This window comes from Rhinoraja longicauda, chromosome 9 (genome assembly GCF_053455715.1).
Source record: "Rhinoraja longicauda isolate Sanriku21f chromosome 9, sRhiLon1.1, whole genome shotgun sequence".
In the NCBI taxonomy this organism is placed as follows: Eukaryota; Metazoa; Chordata; class Chondrichthyes; order Rajiformes; family Arhynchobatidae; genus Rhinoraja; species Rhinoraja longicauda.
Window position 1 is genome coordinate 40,784,025 of NC_135961.1, and position 16,874 is coordinate 40,800,898.

General features: G+C 44.6%; 2 protein-coding genes across 2 annotated transcripts in view; one reads left to right on the forward strand and one right to left on the reverse strand.

Annotated features, from left to right (window-relative positions):
* Window positions 1-5: 5 nt before the first annotated feature.
* On the reverse strand, window positions 6-14,482 carry morn2 (MORN repeat containing 2). The gene is made up of 6 exons (XM_078405272.1): window positions 14,369-14,482; window positions 10,817-10,852; window positions 10,380-10,430; window positions 7,972-8,078; window positions 3,763-3,899; window positions 6-2,328 (listed from the first exon to the last, which is right to left on the reverse strand). Exons 1-6 carry the CDS (start codon window positions 14,373-14,375, stop codon window positions 2,226-2,228), a joined length of 441 nt encoding a protein of 146 aa, XP_078261398.1. The 5' UTR covers window positions 14,376-14,482; the 3' UTR covers window positions 6-2,225.
* Window positions 14,483-14,538: 56 nt separating this feature from the next.
* Window positions 14,539-16,874, forward strand: part of dhx57 (DEAH (Asp-Glu-Ala-Asp/His) box polypeptide 57) — a 55,427-nt gene continuing 53,091 nt past the window's right edge. Inside the window, exons 1-2 of the mRNA XM_078405273.1 lie at window positions 14,539-14,605; window positions 16,328-16,428. Coding sequence (XP_078261399.1) covers window positions 16,412-16,428 — 17 coding nt within the window. The 5' untranslated portion in view covers window positions 14,539-14,605; window positions 16,328-16,411. The remainder of the gene's footprint in view (window positions 14,606-16,327; window positions 16,429-16,874) is intronic.

The window sequence follows — 16,874 nt, forward strand, 5'->3', positions numbered from 1 at the left end:
TTAATCCTTATTTTTATTGAACATAGAACAATACAACACAGGAACAGGCCCACAATGTCCATGTGAACATGATACCAAGTTAAACTAATCATCTCTGCCTCTGCATGAGATATAGGGGCAACTTTTTCACACAGAGGGTGGTGGATATGGAACAAGCTGCCAGAGGAAGTTGTTGATGCAGGCACAACAACATTCAGGATGAAAATTTTACTGCTGGGAAACAGGCAAGGTTGTGCAATAGTTGTGCACAATGGATGTCGGTGATGAGGGCCTGGAACGCGCTGCCATGGGTGGTGGTGGAGGCAAATACGATAGTTTAAGAGACTTTTGGGTAGGCACATGGATAAGCGGGGAATGGAGGAAATGTATTATCATATCATATATATACAGCCGGAAACAGGCCTTTTCGGCCCTCCAAGTCCGTGCCACCCAGCGATCCCCGTACACTAACACTATCCTACACCCACTAGGGACAATTTTTACATTTACCCAGCCAATTAACCTACATACCTGTACGTCTTTGGAGTGTGGGAGGAAACCGAAGATCTCGGAGTAAACCCACGCAGGTCACGGGGAGAACGTACAAACTCCTTACAGTGCAGCACCCGTAGTCAGGATCGAACCTGAGTCTCCGGCGCTGCATTCGCTGTAAAGCAGCAACTCTACCGCTGTGCTACCGTGCCGCCGGAGGGAAGATTGCAGAGATCCCGGATATTCTACACTTTTTCTGCATTTCATCATTTCATCTTTAGCCCCCGTGTCCTTTGGCTTCTTAGAGTAAAAAATCCCTACCTCTCTCTCTTCTTGCTCTTCTCTGTTAAGAGGCCTCTCTAAGTTACTTCATTGATCAAGATCTTGGTGAATTATACATCCTACCATGTGGTTGGACTAAGGGCACAGGTTTTTTTTGCATTAGTATTGTAGTTATTAATTTGTTCCATTTTTGTTTATGGATTTGTTGTTTATTATATATTATCTAAGTGCAGTGTGTTTAATTACAGGGTTGTTACGCTGCTGCAAGAATGAATTTCATTGTTTTGTTGTCACAGCATGTGGCAACTACTCTTGACATTTGGAGACATAAGAAACTGTAGATGCTGGTTCACAAAAAAGACACAAAGTGCTGGAGTAACTCAATGAGTCAAGCAGCATCTCTGGAGAACGTGGATAGGTGACATTTTGGATCTGAAGAGGGGTCTCCACCTTTAACGTCACCTATCAATGTTCTCCAGAGATGCTGCCTGACCTGCTGAATTACTGCAGTACTTTGTGACTACTCTTGACTTTTGACTGTCACAGCATGAAGTGCAACCTTGCAGTACTAGAGGAAATTTGGCATGCTTCCAATGACTTACACACCTCTGCAGATGCACCATAGAAAGCATCCTGTCGGATTGCATCACAGCTTGGTTTTGGAACAGCTCTGCCCAAGACCGCAAGATATTGCAGAGAGTTGTAGATGTAGCCCAGTCCATCGCACAAACTGGACTTCCCCTTATTGACCATCTACACTTCACGCTGGCTCGGGAAAACAGCCAACGTAACCAAAGAGTTGTCCCATCCTGGTCATTCATTCATTTTCCTGCTTCCATCCGGCAGAAGGTAAAGAAACTGAAAGTGCGCACAACCAGACCCAAGAACAGCTTCTTCTCCTCTGTTATCAGGATTCTGAACAGTCCTTCCATAACCTAGGGTACTGTCTAATTCACCTCTATCATATTGCGGACATTGGTCTGTCTCTGGAACTGATGCACTACAATGCTGAGAACTATATTCTGCACTTTGTATCTTTCCCTTAGCTCTACCTGTTGAACTAGAGTGTGACTCGATTGTATTGATGTATTATCTGATCTCTTTGGAAAGCATGCAAAACAATGCTTTTCACTGTACCTTGGTACACATGGCAATAATAAACCTAAACCCTGTCTGAAGAAAAGTGGGCAACACCATGTTTTGGCATTACATTCCACTTGCCCCCCTCCTCCTGTTGAATCCTGGTCACACGATTAGAAAGTTCTAATTATTATGCTTTATTGATTTATTAAAATAAACAGAACTATCCCATTAGATGTTTTAGAATAAATTGGATGTACGTATTTGAATGAAGACCATCTTTGCATAATACTATTTAAAATGTACCAAAACACTCAGTATGATGTTTATAAAAATCTCAGAAATATAATTCGATGGTATGGGTTGACAAATGGGTCCCATGCAGACGTGGATTACATATCCAGTTTTAACTTCAGTCCTGGTGCAGCTTTGTAATGAAAAGTTCCGATCCATTCATAGCCTTCGGCATCTATGAACTTGCCTTCCCCTTCCAATCTGCAGAGTAACAGCCAGTGAAAGAACATTTGTATACTTTTCCAGGGCTGTTACAGCGTGATGTGCATAGGTTAGGCAGATGAAACCTATTACTTGAGAGAAAAACACAGCGCAAAGGTTTAAGGTGAGAGGGATAAGATTTAATACAAACCAGAGGGGAAACTTTTTCACTCAGAGAGTGGTGGGTATATGGAACGAGCTGCCAGAGGAGGTAGTTGAGGCAGATATTCTAACAGCATTTACAATACAATTAGACAAGTATAGGATAGGTTGAGAGGGATATGGGCCAAATGTGGACAGATGGGACGAGTGAAGATCGGGCATCTTGAACAGCAAATTGGCCATAGGCTATGACTTTGCAGCACAGAAACAGGCCCTTCAGCCCAACACATCCATGCAGATCAGTTCCTCCAGCACTGTGCTTTCACAATTTACACTGCTTCTTAAGAATGTGGCTGCATTAATGCATGTATTGATGTCATCTCACGGATCGCAATACCACAACAGCCATTTATCACTGTGCATGCTTTCTCTAAAATTGAAAAAGAACTAATATCTGAACTGTAGTTATGAAATTCAGTCATTTGCAGCACAAGGAAATGCAAACTGAATTTAATGTCCACTAACATGGTATCTGTTAATAACAAAACACAAAGTGTTTGATGAACACAGCGCGTCAGGCAGCATCTTAGTTTATTTTAGAGTTTGGTTTAGAGATATAGCGTGAAAATATGCCCTTTGGCCCATCAAGTCTGTGCCGACCAGCGATCCCAATACACTAACACCATCCTACACATTAGGGACAATTTACAATCTTTACTGAAGCCAATTATCCTACAAACCAGCACGTCTTTGGAGTATGGGTGGGAACTGGAGAACCCGGGAAAAACCCTCGCGATCACGGTGAAATTGTACAAACTGTACAGACAGGACCCCGAGTCAGATTGAACTCGAGTCTCTGGAGCTGTAAAGCAGCAGCCCTACCACTGTGCCACCATGCAACGTCTGTCCATTCCCTCCATCTCTGGAGGGTGTGGACAGACGATGTTTCGGTTCTGTTTTCCACAAAGGTCAATAAGTAATATGGAACGAGCTGCCAGAGGAAGTAGTTGAGACAGGGGTACGATAACAACATGTAAAAGACATTTGGACAGGTACATGGATAGGAAAAGTTTAAAGGGTAGTGGCCAAATGTGGGCAGGTGGGACTCGCTTGGTTGGGGCATGTCCGCTCGGAACTCAGCGGTTCAGGTAGCATTTGTGGAGTGAATGGACAGAAGACTTTTCGGGTCAGGACCCCACTTCATACTGAAGTTGGGGGGTGAAAGCTGGAAAAGAGAGGTGGGGGTGGGACAAAGCCTCACCAATGTGTTGTACAACTAAAACCAACTTCCCTCAACAGAAACATAGTCTAGATTATAAAAGAATAGCTTACTTGTTATTATTGAAGCTTCCAATATATTTAGAATTATTCGGCCATGTGTAGGTCCCCATTCCGTGGAACGTGTTGTCTTTAAACTCTCCTTCGTAGACTGCACCGGACAGATGCACCAGTTTTCCGGTGCCATTCATCTTTAAGAAATTAAATGATGAAATCACATCGTTAATGTATTAAAAATAGTCACTGGACTTCCCACTCTCAGAACAGGAATAAGTTATTCAGTTCTTCGAACCAATGAATGAATTATATTTAAATCGCATTCATTTAACCTCGTCTCACAACCCCTGGCAGCACAGTGGTGCAGCTGGTAGAGCCGCTGCCTCACAACGCTGGATTCCTGTGTGGGATTCCTCTAGTTTCCTCCCACATCCCAAAGATGTGCAGGTTTGTAGGTTGAATGGCCTCTGTAAATTGCCTCTAGTGTGTCGGGAGTGGCTGAGAAAGTGGGATAACGTAGAATTAGTGTGAACGGGTGATCGATGGTCAGCGTGGACTCGATGGCCGAAGGGCCTGTTTCCATGCTCTCAACCACTTTCACATTCGCACCATTGATGTTAATTGGGTATGTACTCCACCATGCTTCCTGAAGTGAATGTCTAGCTCCTTGGTCTTGCTGACATTGAGGGAGAGGTTATTAGCCTGACACCATGTCAATGAGTTCTCTATCTCCTTCCATTACTCCGTCTTGTCGTTGTTCATGATCCAGCCCACAACAGTGGTGTCATCTACAATTTTCGTACCTCTAGATTCCCTCTCCCCGGACTCTCAGGCTGAAGAGGGTCTCGACCCAAAATATCACCTATTCTTTTTCTCTTGATATGCTGCCCGATCCATTCAGTTACTCCAGCATTTTGCGTCTAACTTGTAGATGGAGTTAGAGCTGAATTTGGCTGCAGTCGTGAGTGTATAGGGAGTATAGTAAGGGATTGAGAACCCATCCTTGCGGGGAGTGAATTAATGTGGAGGAGATGTTGTCACCTCTCCTTACTGATTGTGGTCTGTGGGTCAGAATGTCGAGGATCCATTAACAGAGGGGACTGCTGACTCCTAGGTCCAAGAGTTTGGATGGAATTATTGTGTAGAAGACCAATAAATAGGAGTCTAACATAGGAGTCCTTGTTGTCTGGGTGTTCCAGAGATGAGTTTAGCTACAGGGAGATGGCATCTGCCGTGAATCTGTTGCGATAGTAAGCAAACTGCTGTGGATCAAGGCTAGCTGGGAGGCTGATGGGCGTTATCCCCAGTTTCTCAAAGCACCTCATGATGCTGAATGTCAGAGACACTGGACGGAAGTCATTAAGGCACGCTGCCTTACTATTCTTTGGCATGTTGATAGTGATATAGGAAAGATGCCTTTAAGCTGAAAATAGTGCAGAGGAGATGTACAAGGGATTTGCCTGCATTTGAGGGCCTGAGCTAGAGGGAGAGGTTGGGCAGGCTAGGAATTTATTCCTTGGAGCACAGGGATGTAAGGTTAAGGTTAAGGATGTAAGGCATCACTGTGCTTCCAATCAGATTCCTAGTCCTAGCATGTCAGTTATATATTCCAAGCTACTTTGAACGATCAGGCACATTTTATTTTGGTCAACTAGTGCTAACTTGCTTGATTATTTATTCATTGCAGGTGTGGACACTTACTGTCGTGGGTATTGTTACAATCCTGAAATACAACGTTGACGAGGCTGTCATGATCCACAGAAAGGTTTTTTCAGGAACATGGAGCCCCTTTGCATTTTCCTTTATTTGTTAGAGCCAACAATAGAGAAAAATAAGAAACCGCTCAAGGTTGCTTACAAGATGAAAAACAATAAAAACAAATGTAATTGAATACAATACTGATTCACTTAATCTTGACATAACTGTTGGTGCAATAACTGCCGTAGGTACTTTCAGTCAGCAGTGTTGTCATAAGAAAAGTAAATCCATGTCTTATGCCATGAGACATTTAATTTTACATTGAAAAAGATTGACATTTTTAAAAAAGTGGTGTCATACTTTTAAGCAAGCAAGAGTCAAGTTAAGAGTATTTAATTGGGGTACATATTGGCAACAGAAGAATGAAATTCTTACTTGTTGCAGTTTAACAGGTCTGTAAAGCTAAGTAATAACACACAGATAAATATATAATTAACAACCATAATATCAGGTAATGATAAAAGTACAACGTCCAAGTTCATATTGCAACCAAAGACACAGTCCATAAAAGATCACAGTTGCTGAGGTTAGTGTTGTGCAGTGTACAAGGGCCTGATGGGAAGAAGCTGTTCTTGAACCTGGGGATCGTGATTTTCAGGCTGCTGTACTTTCTTCCTGATCGGAGTATCATTAAACATAGAACTGCACAGCACAGGAACAGGCCCTGTGGACCACAATGTTTGTGCCGAACATGATGCTAAGTTAAACTGATCTCATCTGTCTGTACACGATCCATATTCCTCTAGTCCCTGCATTTCCATGTGCCTATCTAAAAGCCTCTTAAAAGCCACTATCGTATCTGCCTCCACCACCACCCCTGGTAATGGTTCCAAGCCCCCACCACTCTCTGTGTAAAAAAAACTTTCCCCTTCTCACCTGATAGCTATGCCTTCTAGTGGACATTTCCACTAGAAATTTCCACCCTGGGGAAAAAAGATTCTGACTGTCTACCCTATCTATGCCTCTCATAATTTTATATACTTCTATAAGCTTCAGGGCATGTGTGTTCCTGTTAAAGTGAAGGGCAAGACTGGTTGGAGTAAGGAAGCCTGGATAATAAGAGAAATTAAGGCTCAGGTCAGGAAAAAGGAGGCATGGGTCAAGTGTAGGCAGCTGGGATAGTGTATCCCTGGAGGAGTTTAGGGGACTGAGGAGCATACTTAAGAAGGAAATTAGGTGGTTAGGAGAATCCAAAGGTATTTTAGGAGAATCCAAAGGTATTTTATAACTGCATTGAGGGAAAGAGGGTAACTAAAGAGAGGATAGGGCCCTCAGAAACCAAGGCGGTCACCAATGTGAGGAGTCACAGGAGATGAGCAAGGTCTTCAATGAGTATTTCTCCTCTATTTTTACTATGGAGAAAGCCATGAAGACTAGGGAACTTGGATTAGTGAATAGAAATGTCTTGAGGACAAAACATATTTCGGTTGAGGAGATGCTGGACGTCCTAAGGCATATGAAGATAGATAAATCACCCATGCCTGATCAGATATATCCAAGGAAACTGTGGGAAGCTAGAGAAGAAATTGCAGGAGTCCAGTCTGAAGAAGGCTCTAGACCCAAAACGTCACCCATTCCTTCTCTCCTGAGATGCTGCCTGACCTGCTGAGTTACTCCAGCATTTTGTGATACCTTAACATCTAGGTAGGAAGGTTACAGGGGAGGATTCTGATGGATAAGATATATATACACATTTGGACACACAGAAGCTGATTAGTGGTAGTCAACATAGTTTTGTACATGGGAGGTCATGTCTCACAAATTTGATTTGAGTTTTTTGAAAAAGTACAACCAAAAAAGATTGTAGTTTGCAGTTTAGGTTGTGTCTGAATCCTGAATCATATCCCTGAATCATAACTTCTGTGTTAAACATCTCGTGAAGTAAATTGAGAAGTTGCTGACCTTTTCACAGTTTAATCATGACAAAGCTTTTTAGATTCTCCATCTTCTAACCATTATTTTTTGTTTCAGGCATTAATTTTTAATCACATTTGTTACATTAATCGCGTATTCTGCTTGGGTAGTTCACAACCCAACGATATGACCATTGAATTCTCCAGGTTTAGGTAAACCCTCCACCTTTTCACTGCCCCTCTTTTGTATGGCCCACCCTGCTACATACCTATTTCTCACATTAGCCCAGCCCGCTTTCCCCTTCCACCGACAGTATAATTGCTCCATCTGCCTTTACATTTCACTCATCCTTTTCTCTCCTTATCTGACACCCTTTTATCTCCTTTTTACCTCCAGCCTTTGTCACTTACTCCACCCATGTGCCAATCACCCCTCTAACCTGTATCCACCCATCACTTGCCAGGCTTTGTCCCACCTTCTCTTTCCTTTCCAGCTTCCTCCCCCCACCCCCTCAACTCCATCAGACTGAAGGATCTTGACCTGAAAGGTCATCTGTCCATTCCCTCCACAGATGCTACCTGACCCAGAGTTCCTCCAGCACTTTGTGATTTGCTCGATTCCTGCTTCTGCAGTTCCTTGTGGCTCCTTGCTTACCTTGTCATTGTTCCACTGCCCTGAATATGTTATTCCATTAAGTGTGGTATGAACGCCATATCCATTCCTCTCCAGCCCGGCATCTACACTTCTTGTGCATTCTCCTGCTGTAAAATTTATGCAGAACACATCTGACGCAGGCAGCTTTAGACTTCATAAAGGTAGAGCCACTGCCTCAGAGCACCAGAGAGCCCAGTTCAATCCTGATCTCGAGTGCAGTCTATGTGGAGTTTGCACATTCTCCATGGGTTTCCTCCCATATCCCAATGACGTGCGGGTTTGTAGGTTAATTGGCCTCTGTAAATTGTCCCCTAGTGTGTCGGGAGTGGATGAGAAAGTGGGATAATGTGGAACTAGTGTGACGGGTGATCGATGGTCGGCGCGGACGTGGTGGGCCGAAGGGCTATTTCCATGCTCTACCTTTCAATCAATTCAATACAAGGGTGGGGGTGGGGATAAGATATGGTGATAGTAAACTACTTTGGAGGGAATTCACCCATAATTGTCACCTTTATTGACATCATACCCTCTCATGGGCCTGCAGAAGAACAGATCATTGATGCCTAGTGAGGTCATGGTCAATTTATCTTGTTATTCATGTTTGAGCCTGAAGAAAGTTTGGCATTGATAGTTTGCACTCATCAGCACTAGCAAGAAAGAAGCCAAGAGAGAAGAGAGACACAAGGAACTACAGACATTGGTTTACAAAAAAAGACACAAAGTGTTGGAGTAACTCAGCAGGTTGGGCAGCATCTCTGGAGAACATGGGTAGGTGACGTTTTATATCAGGACTCTTCTTCAGGCTCAGAATGAATCAAAGTTTTACAAATGAAACTGCATCTCCTTATGTCTGTGGCATCATAAACAATTGAACTGGAATCTTTCACCTACCGTTGTGAAAAATCTGTCCAGAGGTACAATTGGCCCTCTCTCATTATAATTGATCTTGCCCCAAAGCTTGTCACTCAGAGGGAGGTGGGTTTATGGGATGAGCTGCCAAAGGAAGTAGTTGAGGCAATGAAAAGACATTGGACAGATTCAGTGGAATGGACATAGCCACTTGTTAGGGAATGTACTCATGTAAATGTGAGGTCGTCACTGTAAAACTCAGTGGGGAATTCAGGAGAAAGCCCTTTGCCTCAGAGTGGTGAGTCTCATGAAACTCACTTTTGTGTTGAGACAGTTTAACACAGCTGCCTTCAAGAGGCAATTAGCAATGGGTAAAAAGGAAGAGAGAAATAGTGATGGGGTGCCGACTGATGGTCATTGCAATTGAAAAGATATTTGAAAAGAGGTAGGTGAGGCATTGAAAGGTATTTGGACAGTTACATGGATAGTAGAGGTTTTGAGGGATATGGGCCAAATACGGGAAAATGATTTAAAATTTTATTTTTTTTTTAAACGGGAAAATGGGACCAGCGTGGATGGGGCATCTTGGTCGGCATGGACGTGTTGAGCCGACGGGGCCTGTTTCCGCGCTGCATGACTCTATCCGTGTTGAACTGAGCAGAAATTACAAATAACCGCAGCTTCTCACACTTCCTGACTGTCCATACCAATACTCTCCGCTTATAATTGTTGTCAACGCAGACGCCTCACAGCACAAGGGCACCGTTGATGGGGGCAGCTGTGTGAAATTGACCTTTCTTCAGGCAACAAAGAGTTTATTTAGCAAGTTTTTATTTTTAAATGTGCCTTTGTTTTCGATCATCAGCCAAGTTGTCATGCCGCAGAGTTAACATGAAGGCAATCTCGTGATTTTTAAACTTAATTGCTGCCCTGGGAAGCATCAGAATACTGAGTAATTGCTTGTGGAAAGTGATGAAAGAGTCCATGTGACAGCAGGAGGTCTTTCTATTCAATCCCTTTCGGGATTGTCGACATAACACAACCACATCAGGCGGTCATGGCACAATTGCAGCCATTCCACTGTACCTCGAGTTAGTTTTCCTCAAGTGAGTGAAGCATTAGAAAATCTGTACTTAAACAAATGGGGATAAATGTGCTGAACAATCAGACTTTATTATGATCAGACAATTTAGTTTAGTTTAGTTGATTGTCACATGTACTAAGGTACAGTTAAAAGATTTTTGTTGCATGCTATTCAGTCAGTGAAAAGACTATACATGATTACATACAAGCCATCCACGGTGTACAGATACAGGATAGAGGGTATAACATTTAGTGCAAGATAAAGACCAGTAAGGTCCAATTAAAGATAAAAGATTAAAGGAAAAGGGGTGAACAGGGGAGAAATAAATCTAAGATTGACACAAAATACTGGAGTAACTCAGCGGGTCAGACAGCATCTCTGGAGAAAAGGAATAGGTGATGTTTTGAGTCGAGACCCAATCTAAGACAGATATAAGCAGGTATAACTTGCTATTGTTGTGCATCTTATTACTCACCATATCGGTCTTCATTGGGGAAGATGACATTCACATTTAAAACTTCAGAAACTGTGCAAAGGAACATAAAGAGCATTGTAACCTCACCATGCATAACTGTCAAAATTTTAAAGACTTAGTTTCAACTCCAGTATATCCTCAACTCCCATGTTCTGGATCGATAATCACCATTCAACCAGAACATTTCCATGCTCTGGATAGATAATTGCCATTCAACCAATCTATTTACTTGCCTGTGCTGCATAATGAAAATTTGTACTTTGCTTATAAAGAATCATCCATATCCCATATCTAAACATATCCTGACTTCTGATGAAATTAAAAACATTCTAATTAATTTAATATTGTCTTGAGCTGGGAGAAACTAATAAATTTTATAAAAGGGAAGGTACAAAAATAGATATAAAAAAGGACTAAATATTGTGAGGAAATCTTACCTTTTTCTTTGGGTTGGCCTTTCTTTTTTGGCTTCACTGTAACAAGACAAAGATGCAGGTTAAAAGCATGTTGAAATGCTGTGACTCAGGAATTCCAGAATGTTATTCTATTAACTTTATTAGTTAACAAGCCCAAAAGAATTGTTTGCATCGTAGGTGGATTCCAAACAAAGCTATTGTGTTCGTCATTCATTACCACACATAAGTTCATAAGTCATAGGAACAGAATTTGGCCATTTTGCTCATTGAGTCTACTCTGCCATTCAATCATGGCTGATCTATCTTTCCCTCTTAACTCCATTCTCCTGTCTTCATAGCTTTTGACACCCTTACTAATCAAGAACCTGCCAATCTCCACTTTTAAAATACCCAATGACAGTCTCCACTGCCACCTGTGGCAATGAATTCAACTGATTCACTACCCTCTGCCTAATGAAATTCCTCCTTATCTTCTTTCTAAAGGTACCTCCTTTTATTCCGAGGCTGTGCCCTCTGGTCGTAGACGTTCCAATTAGTGGAAATATCCTCTCCACATCCATTCTACCCAGGCCTTTTACTATTTGGTTTGTTTCAATGAGGTCCCCTCCCTGGATGAGGATCCCCGCCCTGGAGAAGGATGAGAGATCTTATCGAAACGTATAAGATTATTAAGGGGTTGGACACGTTAGAGGCAGGAAACATGTTCCCAATGTTGGGGGAGTCCAGAACAAGGGGCCACAGTTTAAGAATAAGGGGTAGGCCATTTAGAACTGAGATGAGGAAAAACTTTTTCAGTTTCAGTTGTGAATCTGTGGAATTCTCTGCCTCAGAAGGCAGTGGCCAATTCTCTGAATGCATTCAAGAGAGAGCTGGATAGAGCTCTTAAGGATAGCGGAGTCAGGAGGTATGGGGAGAAGGCAGGAACGGGGTACTGATTGAGAATGATCAGCCATGATCACATTGAATGGCGGTGCTGGCTCGAAGGGCCGAATGGCCTCCTCCTGCACCTATTGTCTATTGTCTATTGAATTCTCTGCCTCAGAAGGCAGTGGAGGCCAGTTCTCTGAATGCATTCAAGATAGAGCTAGATAGAGCTCTTAGGGATAGCGGAGTCAGGGGGTATGGGGAGAAGGCAGGAACGGGGTACTGATTGAGAATGATCAGCCATGATCACATTGAATGGCGGTGCTGGCTCGAAGGGCCGAATAGCCTACTCCTGCACCTATTGTCTATTGTTATCCTTCTAAATACACACACACACCATGATTTGAAATGCACAGATAGATGGAGGTTTTCTTGCAGAGCATATAAAGCAGGGAGACTGGGGATTTTACAAGAATCAGTAGCAAGAGAAAAATGTGAATCATGAGGCAGAGGTTTGGTTATGAAAAAAAACTTCCAAGTCTGCAACGACCAGTGATCATCCCGTATACCAGCACGATCCTACACACTAGAGACAATTTACAATTATCAGTGAAGCTAATTAATCTACAAACCTGTACACTTTTGCACCTCGAGAAGATTCACACGGTTACAGGGAGAGCATACAAACTCCGTACAGACTGTACCCGTGCCAGCCAATTGTGTGGAATACTCCAGCATATCTTCAACCCGAGCCTGAGCCTGGAGAGGATTGCTGTGACGGGGAAGACACGCTGCCTGGTCCCGTGACCAAAGTGGACGCGTCCCAGCTCCTCCAATTACTACAGAGTGGTGGTGCTGACTTCACACATCATGAAGTTCCTGGAGAGACTGGTGCTCACTCACCTGCGACCCCCTATCTTAAACCCTATCTGGACCCCCTGCAGTTCATTTACCAAACAAAGATGGGGGTTGAGGACGCCATTATCCACCTGCTCCATCGTTCCTAGGCTCACCTGGATAAGCCGGGAAGAACTGTGAGAGTCATGTTTTTTTACTTCTCCAGTGCTTTTAACACCATCCGTCCAGCCTGCACTGCTAGTGAGCAAACTGGCAAAGATGCGGGTGGATGCTCCATTGGTGTCCTGGATTACCAACCACCTGACTGGATGACCACAATATGTCAGGCTACAGAACTGTGTCTCGGGCATACTACTGAGGAACACGGGGGGGGGGCACAGGGGGCAGTCCTCTCCCCCTTCCTTTCACCTTCTACACCTCAGACTTCAGATATAACTCGGACTCTTGCCACCTGCAGAAGTTATTGGATGACTCTCAATTGTGGGCAACATCAGTGAGGGGAGGGAAACTGAATCCAGAGGTGTCGTCAATGACTCTGTTGAGTGGTCTGAATCACCTGCAGCTCAACACCAACGAGACTAAAGAGTTAGTGGTGGACTTCAGGAGGAGAGGAACACCCCTGTCTCCATCCATGGTATGGATGTGCAGTTTACCAAGGAGTTCAAATACCTTGAAGTGTACCTGGACAGTAAACTGGACTGGTCCAGAAACACTGAGGCTTTGTACAAGATGGATCAGAGCCAGGGTCAGAGTGTGATTTATGAGAAGGCTTCGCTCTTTTGACGTCTGCAGCAAGATTCATGGGGGTTGATCTTGGAGGGGAGGGTGCTCCTCAACTACGGAGCATCTTGGACAATACAGCTCACCCCCTCCATGACACACTAGTCAACCTGAGGAGTACCTTCAGCAACAGACTGGTTCCACCAAGATGCAGTACAACTCCACCTCCTTCTGTCATGGGTAGACTGACTTGCCCCCCCCCCTCCCCAAATCTTTGCACATCCCCAATCCTTTCCACTAGTCACTTTAATTTCATGTTTCTTTTATCTTGAGTTTTATGACTTTTGACAGATCAATTTCCCTCCTGAGATAAATAAAGTTCTATCGTATCGTTTCGTATCATCAGGATCGAATCAGGGCCTCTGGCGCTATAATGCAGCAGCTCTACCATTGCTCATCTGTGCCACCCTTCTTCAGACTCTGAAGAAGTCTGAGGAAGGGTCTTGACCCAAAGTGTCGACTATCCTTTTTAAGACATCAGAGATACAGGGCGGAAACAGGCCTTTCGGCCCACCGAGTCCACACCAACCAGCGATCACCCTGTGCGCTAGCACTACCCTACACAATAGGAACAATTCACAATTTATACCTTAGCCAATTAACCTACAAACCTGTATGTCTTTGGAAAGTGGGAAGAAACTAGAGCACCCGGAGAAAACCCACACAGTCACAGCAAGAACGTACAAACTCCACACAGACAGCACCTGAGGTGGGGGAGGGGGGGAGGAGGGGAGGGGGGGAGGGGGGGAGGGGGGGAGGGGGGGAGGGGGGGAGGGGGGGAGGGGGGGAAGGGGGGAGGGGGAGGGGGAGGGGAGGGGAGGGGAGGGGAGGGGAGGGGAGGGGAGGGGAGGGGAGGGTGCCGCACCAATACAGGAGAGGTTTGGGCCCAACGGGTCTACTTGGTCTAGCAATAAACTAAACCGAGCCGTCCACAGTGTGGAGATACAGGATAAAGGGAATAACGTTTAGCGCAATATAAAGTCCCGTAGACTCCGATTAAAGTTAGTCCGAGGTTATCCAATGAGGTTAGTGGGAGCTCCAGTGATAATGACAACGTGGATGACATCTCACCCGGCATGTCCACGGACGGTCGGACTGCCTGCGGCTGCGGCTGTCGCTGAGGGTGACACAGTCTCCGACTGCAGCGACGAGCCCACGGGGCAGAGGAGGCCGACGCCGGCCGTCTCCATGGCGACCAGCGCCCTGCTGACCCGGAACTGCGGGAGGAGGATCTAGTTCCGGAGCGCGGCGTGCCTGTGTCTGTTCCTGTGCCGGCCGGCTCCGAGAAGGCGGATCGATGGCGGTTGTGTATGTGTCTGTGTTGTTGGTGGTCGCCGATGCCACCACAGGAGCTCCATGGGGCCCCGTTGGTGTTTAAGACGTGAAGCTGAAGAGCAGGACTTCCAGCATGAAAGGGCGGGCAACGGCAGTTAGTTTGTGCGCAGCAAGTTCCCGTGGACAGAGATGGGGGCACAAAGTGCTGGAGTAACTTAGCGGGTCAGGCAGCAACAACTACTATTTTGTCGATACAAGGAACTGCAATGCTGGTTTACAAAGAAAGACACAAAGTGCTCGAGTAACTCAGTGGGTCAGGCAGCATCTCTGGAGAACGGGTGTTAAGGGTTATGGGGAGAAGGCAGGAAATGGGATTCGGAGGCAAAGATCAGCCATGATTGAATGGCGGAGTAGATGGGGCCAATTCTACTAGAACCTGTGAATATGGACAGATGAATGTTTTGGGTCGAGACCTTCACTCTGATTATAGGGGCAGGTGGAGAAAGGTGAAAGAGAGGACAAAGTCTAGTAAGTGTCGGAAATAACTGCAGATGTTGGTTTATACCGAAGACAGACATAAAATGCTGGAATAACTCAGTGGGTCAGACACCATCTCTGGAGAAAAAGAATAGGTGACACTTTGCACCCTTCTTCAGACTGCAAGGGTTCCAAACCAAAACCTCATCTATTCCTTTTCTCCAGAGATGCTGCCTGACCTGCTGAGTTACTCCAACATTTTGTGTCTATCAAAGTCTAGCAAGTGATAGGTGGATGTAGTTGCGAGTCCAGGTCAGAACATGGTCGAAGAGCAGCAGGAATCACGGGAGAGCAGTGAAAGGGGGTCTCAGAAGTCCTATCAGAAAGAGGGGGATGTTCTGAAATGCTGCTGCTCTCCTATCGTGTTCTGTCCTGAATTTGCACCAGTATCCACCTAACATTTGCCAGACTTTGGCCTCTCTTGCAGCTTTCTCCTTCATAACACAATCAGTTTGATGAAGGGACCTGACCCAAAACGTCACCTTAGTTTAGTTTATTGTGATGTGTACCGAGGTACAGTTTTCCAGAGATGCTGCTGGACCCTCTAAGTGACTCAACACTTTGTGTCTTTTTTTTTAAACCAGCATCTGCAGTTCCTTGTGTCCACAGAGATCATGTGACGGCCATATTCCAGTCACTGGATGGAGGGAATGAACCTGATGGTCACAGCTTTCCGCCTCCCTGTACCTTCTTCCCGATGGGTAGCACAGTTAGTAGAGCTGCTACGTCATGGAGGCAGAGGCCCAGTTTCCATCCTGACCTTGGGTCTGTGGCGTTTGCATGATCTCCTTGTGATCACATGGGTTTCCTCCAGGTGCTCCCATTTCCTGTGACATCCCAAAGACGTGTGGGTTGATTGGCCCTCTGTAAATTGCCCCTAGTGTGCAGCGAGTGAATGCAAAAGTGGGATAACATAAAACTCGTGCAGGGTGATCGATAGTTGTGGAATCAGGCTGTAGGGTCTGTTTCCACGATGTATCTTTCAATCAATCAATGGTAGTATCAAGATGAGAGTGTTTTGTGGTTCTTTGATATTGGTTGCCTTTTTGAGACAGTGTTTCCTATAGATGCCTTCGAGGGAGTACCTGTGATGTACCAGTCTTCTACTTGAAGGAACATTTGTAAACATTTGCCAAAATGTCAGGCTTATATTGGTTGATGTTACTAATTATGTTCTTGGTTGTTGCTGATCCCTTTGTCTTTGATTTCACTCGACAGAATAAAAGCAAATTGAATAAAGTAAACCACTTTGCACTTTGAGCCGGCACAGAGAAAAATGAAACAATCCCCGTATAATCTGTCATGAAATCGGATCCATTGTGAGTGAGTTTTTAAAAAAATTGATACGTTCAATAACATAGTATGTAGGTTAATTGGCTGGGTAAATGTGAAAATTGTCCCTAGTGGGTGTAGGATAGTGTTAATGTGCGGGGATCACTGGGCGGCACGGACTTGGAGGGCCGAAAAGGCCTGTTTCCGGCTGTATATATATGATATGATGATATGATATGATAGTGTAGACGTGGAGATAAGGTGCATTTTGAAATGTGGTCTCACTTTTAATGTCAGAAGCACAACAGTGTGGTTGTCTGGTGAAGTCCTGTCATTTTTGAGGGACAATATTGTCTGGATACTGGCCAGAACTGGTAACGTCAAGTCGTTAAATGTTTTGTCATGTGCACAAATATGACTCCATTTGCAGGTAAGGGGGCGGATGGCAAGTGGGAGGCTTTCAAAAGTGAGGTAGCAAGAGGACAAGGGCCTG

Coding starts and splice junctions, on each gene's coding strand:
- morn2 (XM_078405272.1), bottom strand. Junction 10,431..10,816: donor AGGCCAACCCAAAGAAAAAG/GTAAGATTTCCT, acceptor TCCTTTGCACAG/TTTCTGAAGTTTTAAATGTG. Junction 8,079..10,379: donor CCCCAATGAAGACCGATATG/GTGAGTAATAAG, acceptor TAAATTTTACAG/CAGGAGAATGCACAAGAAGT.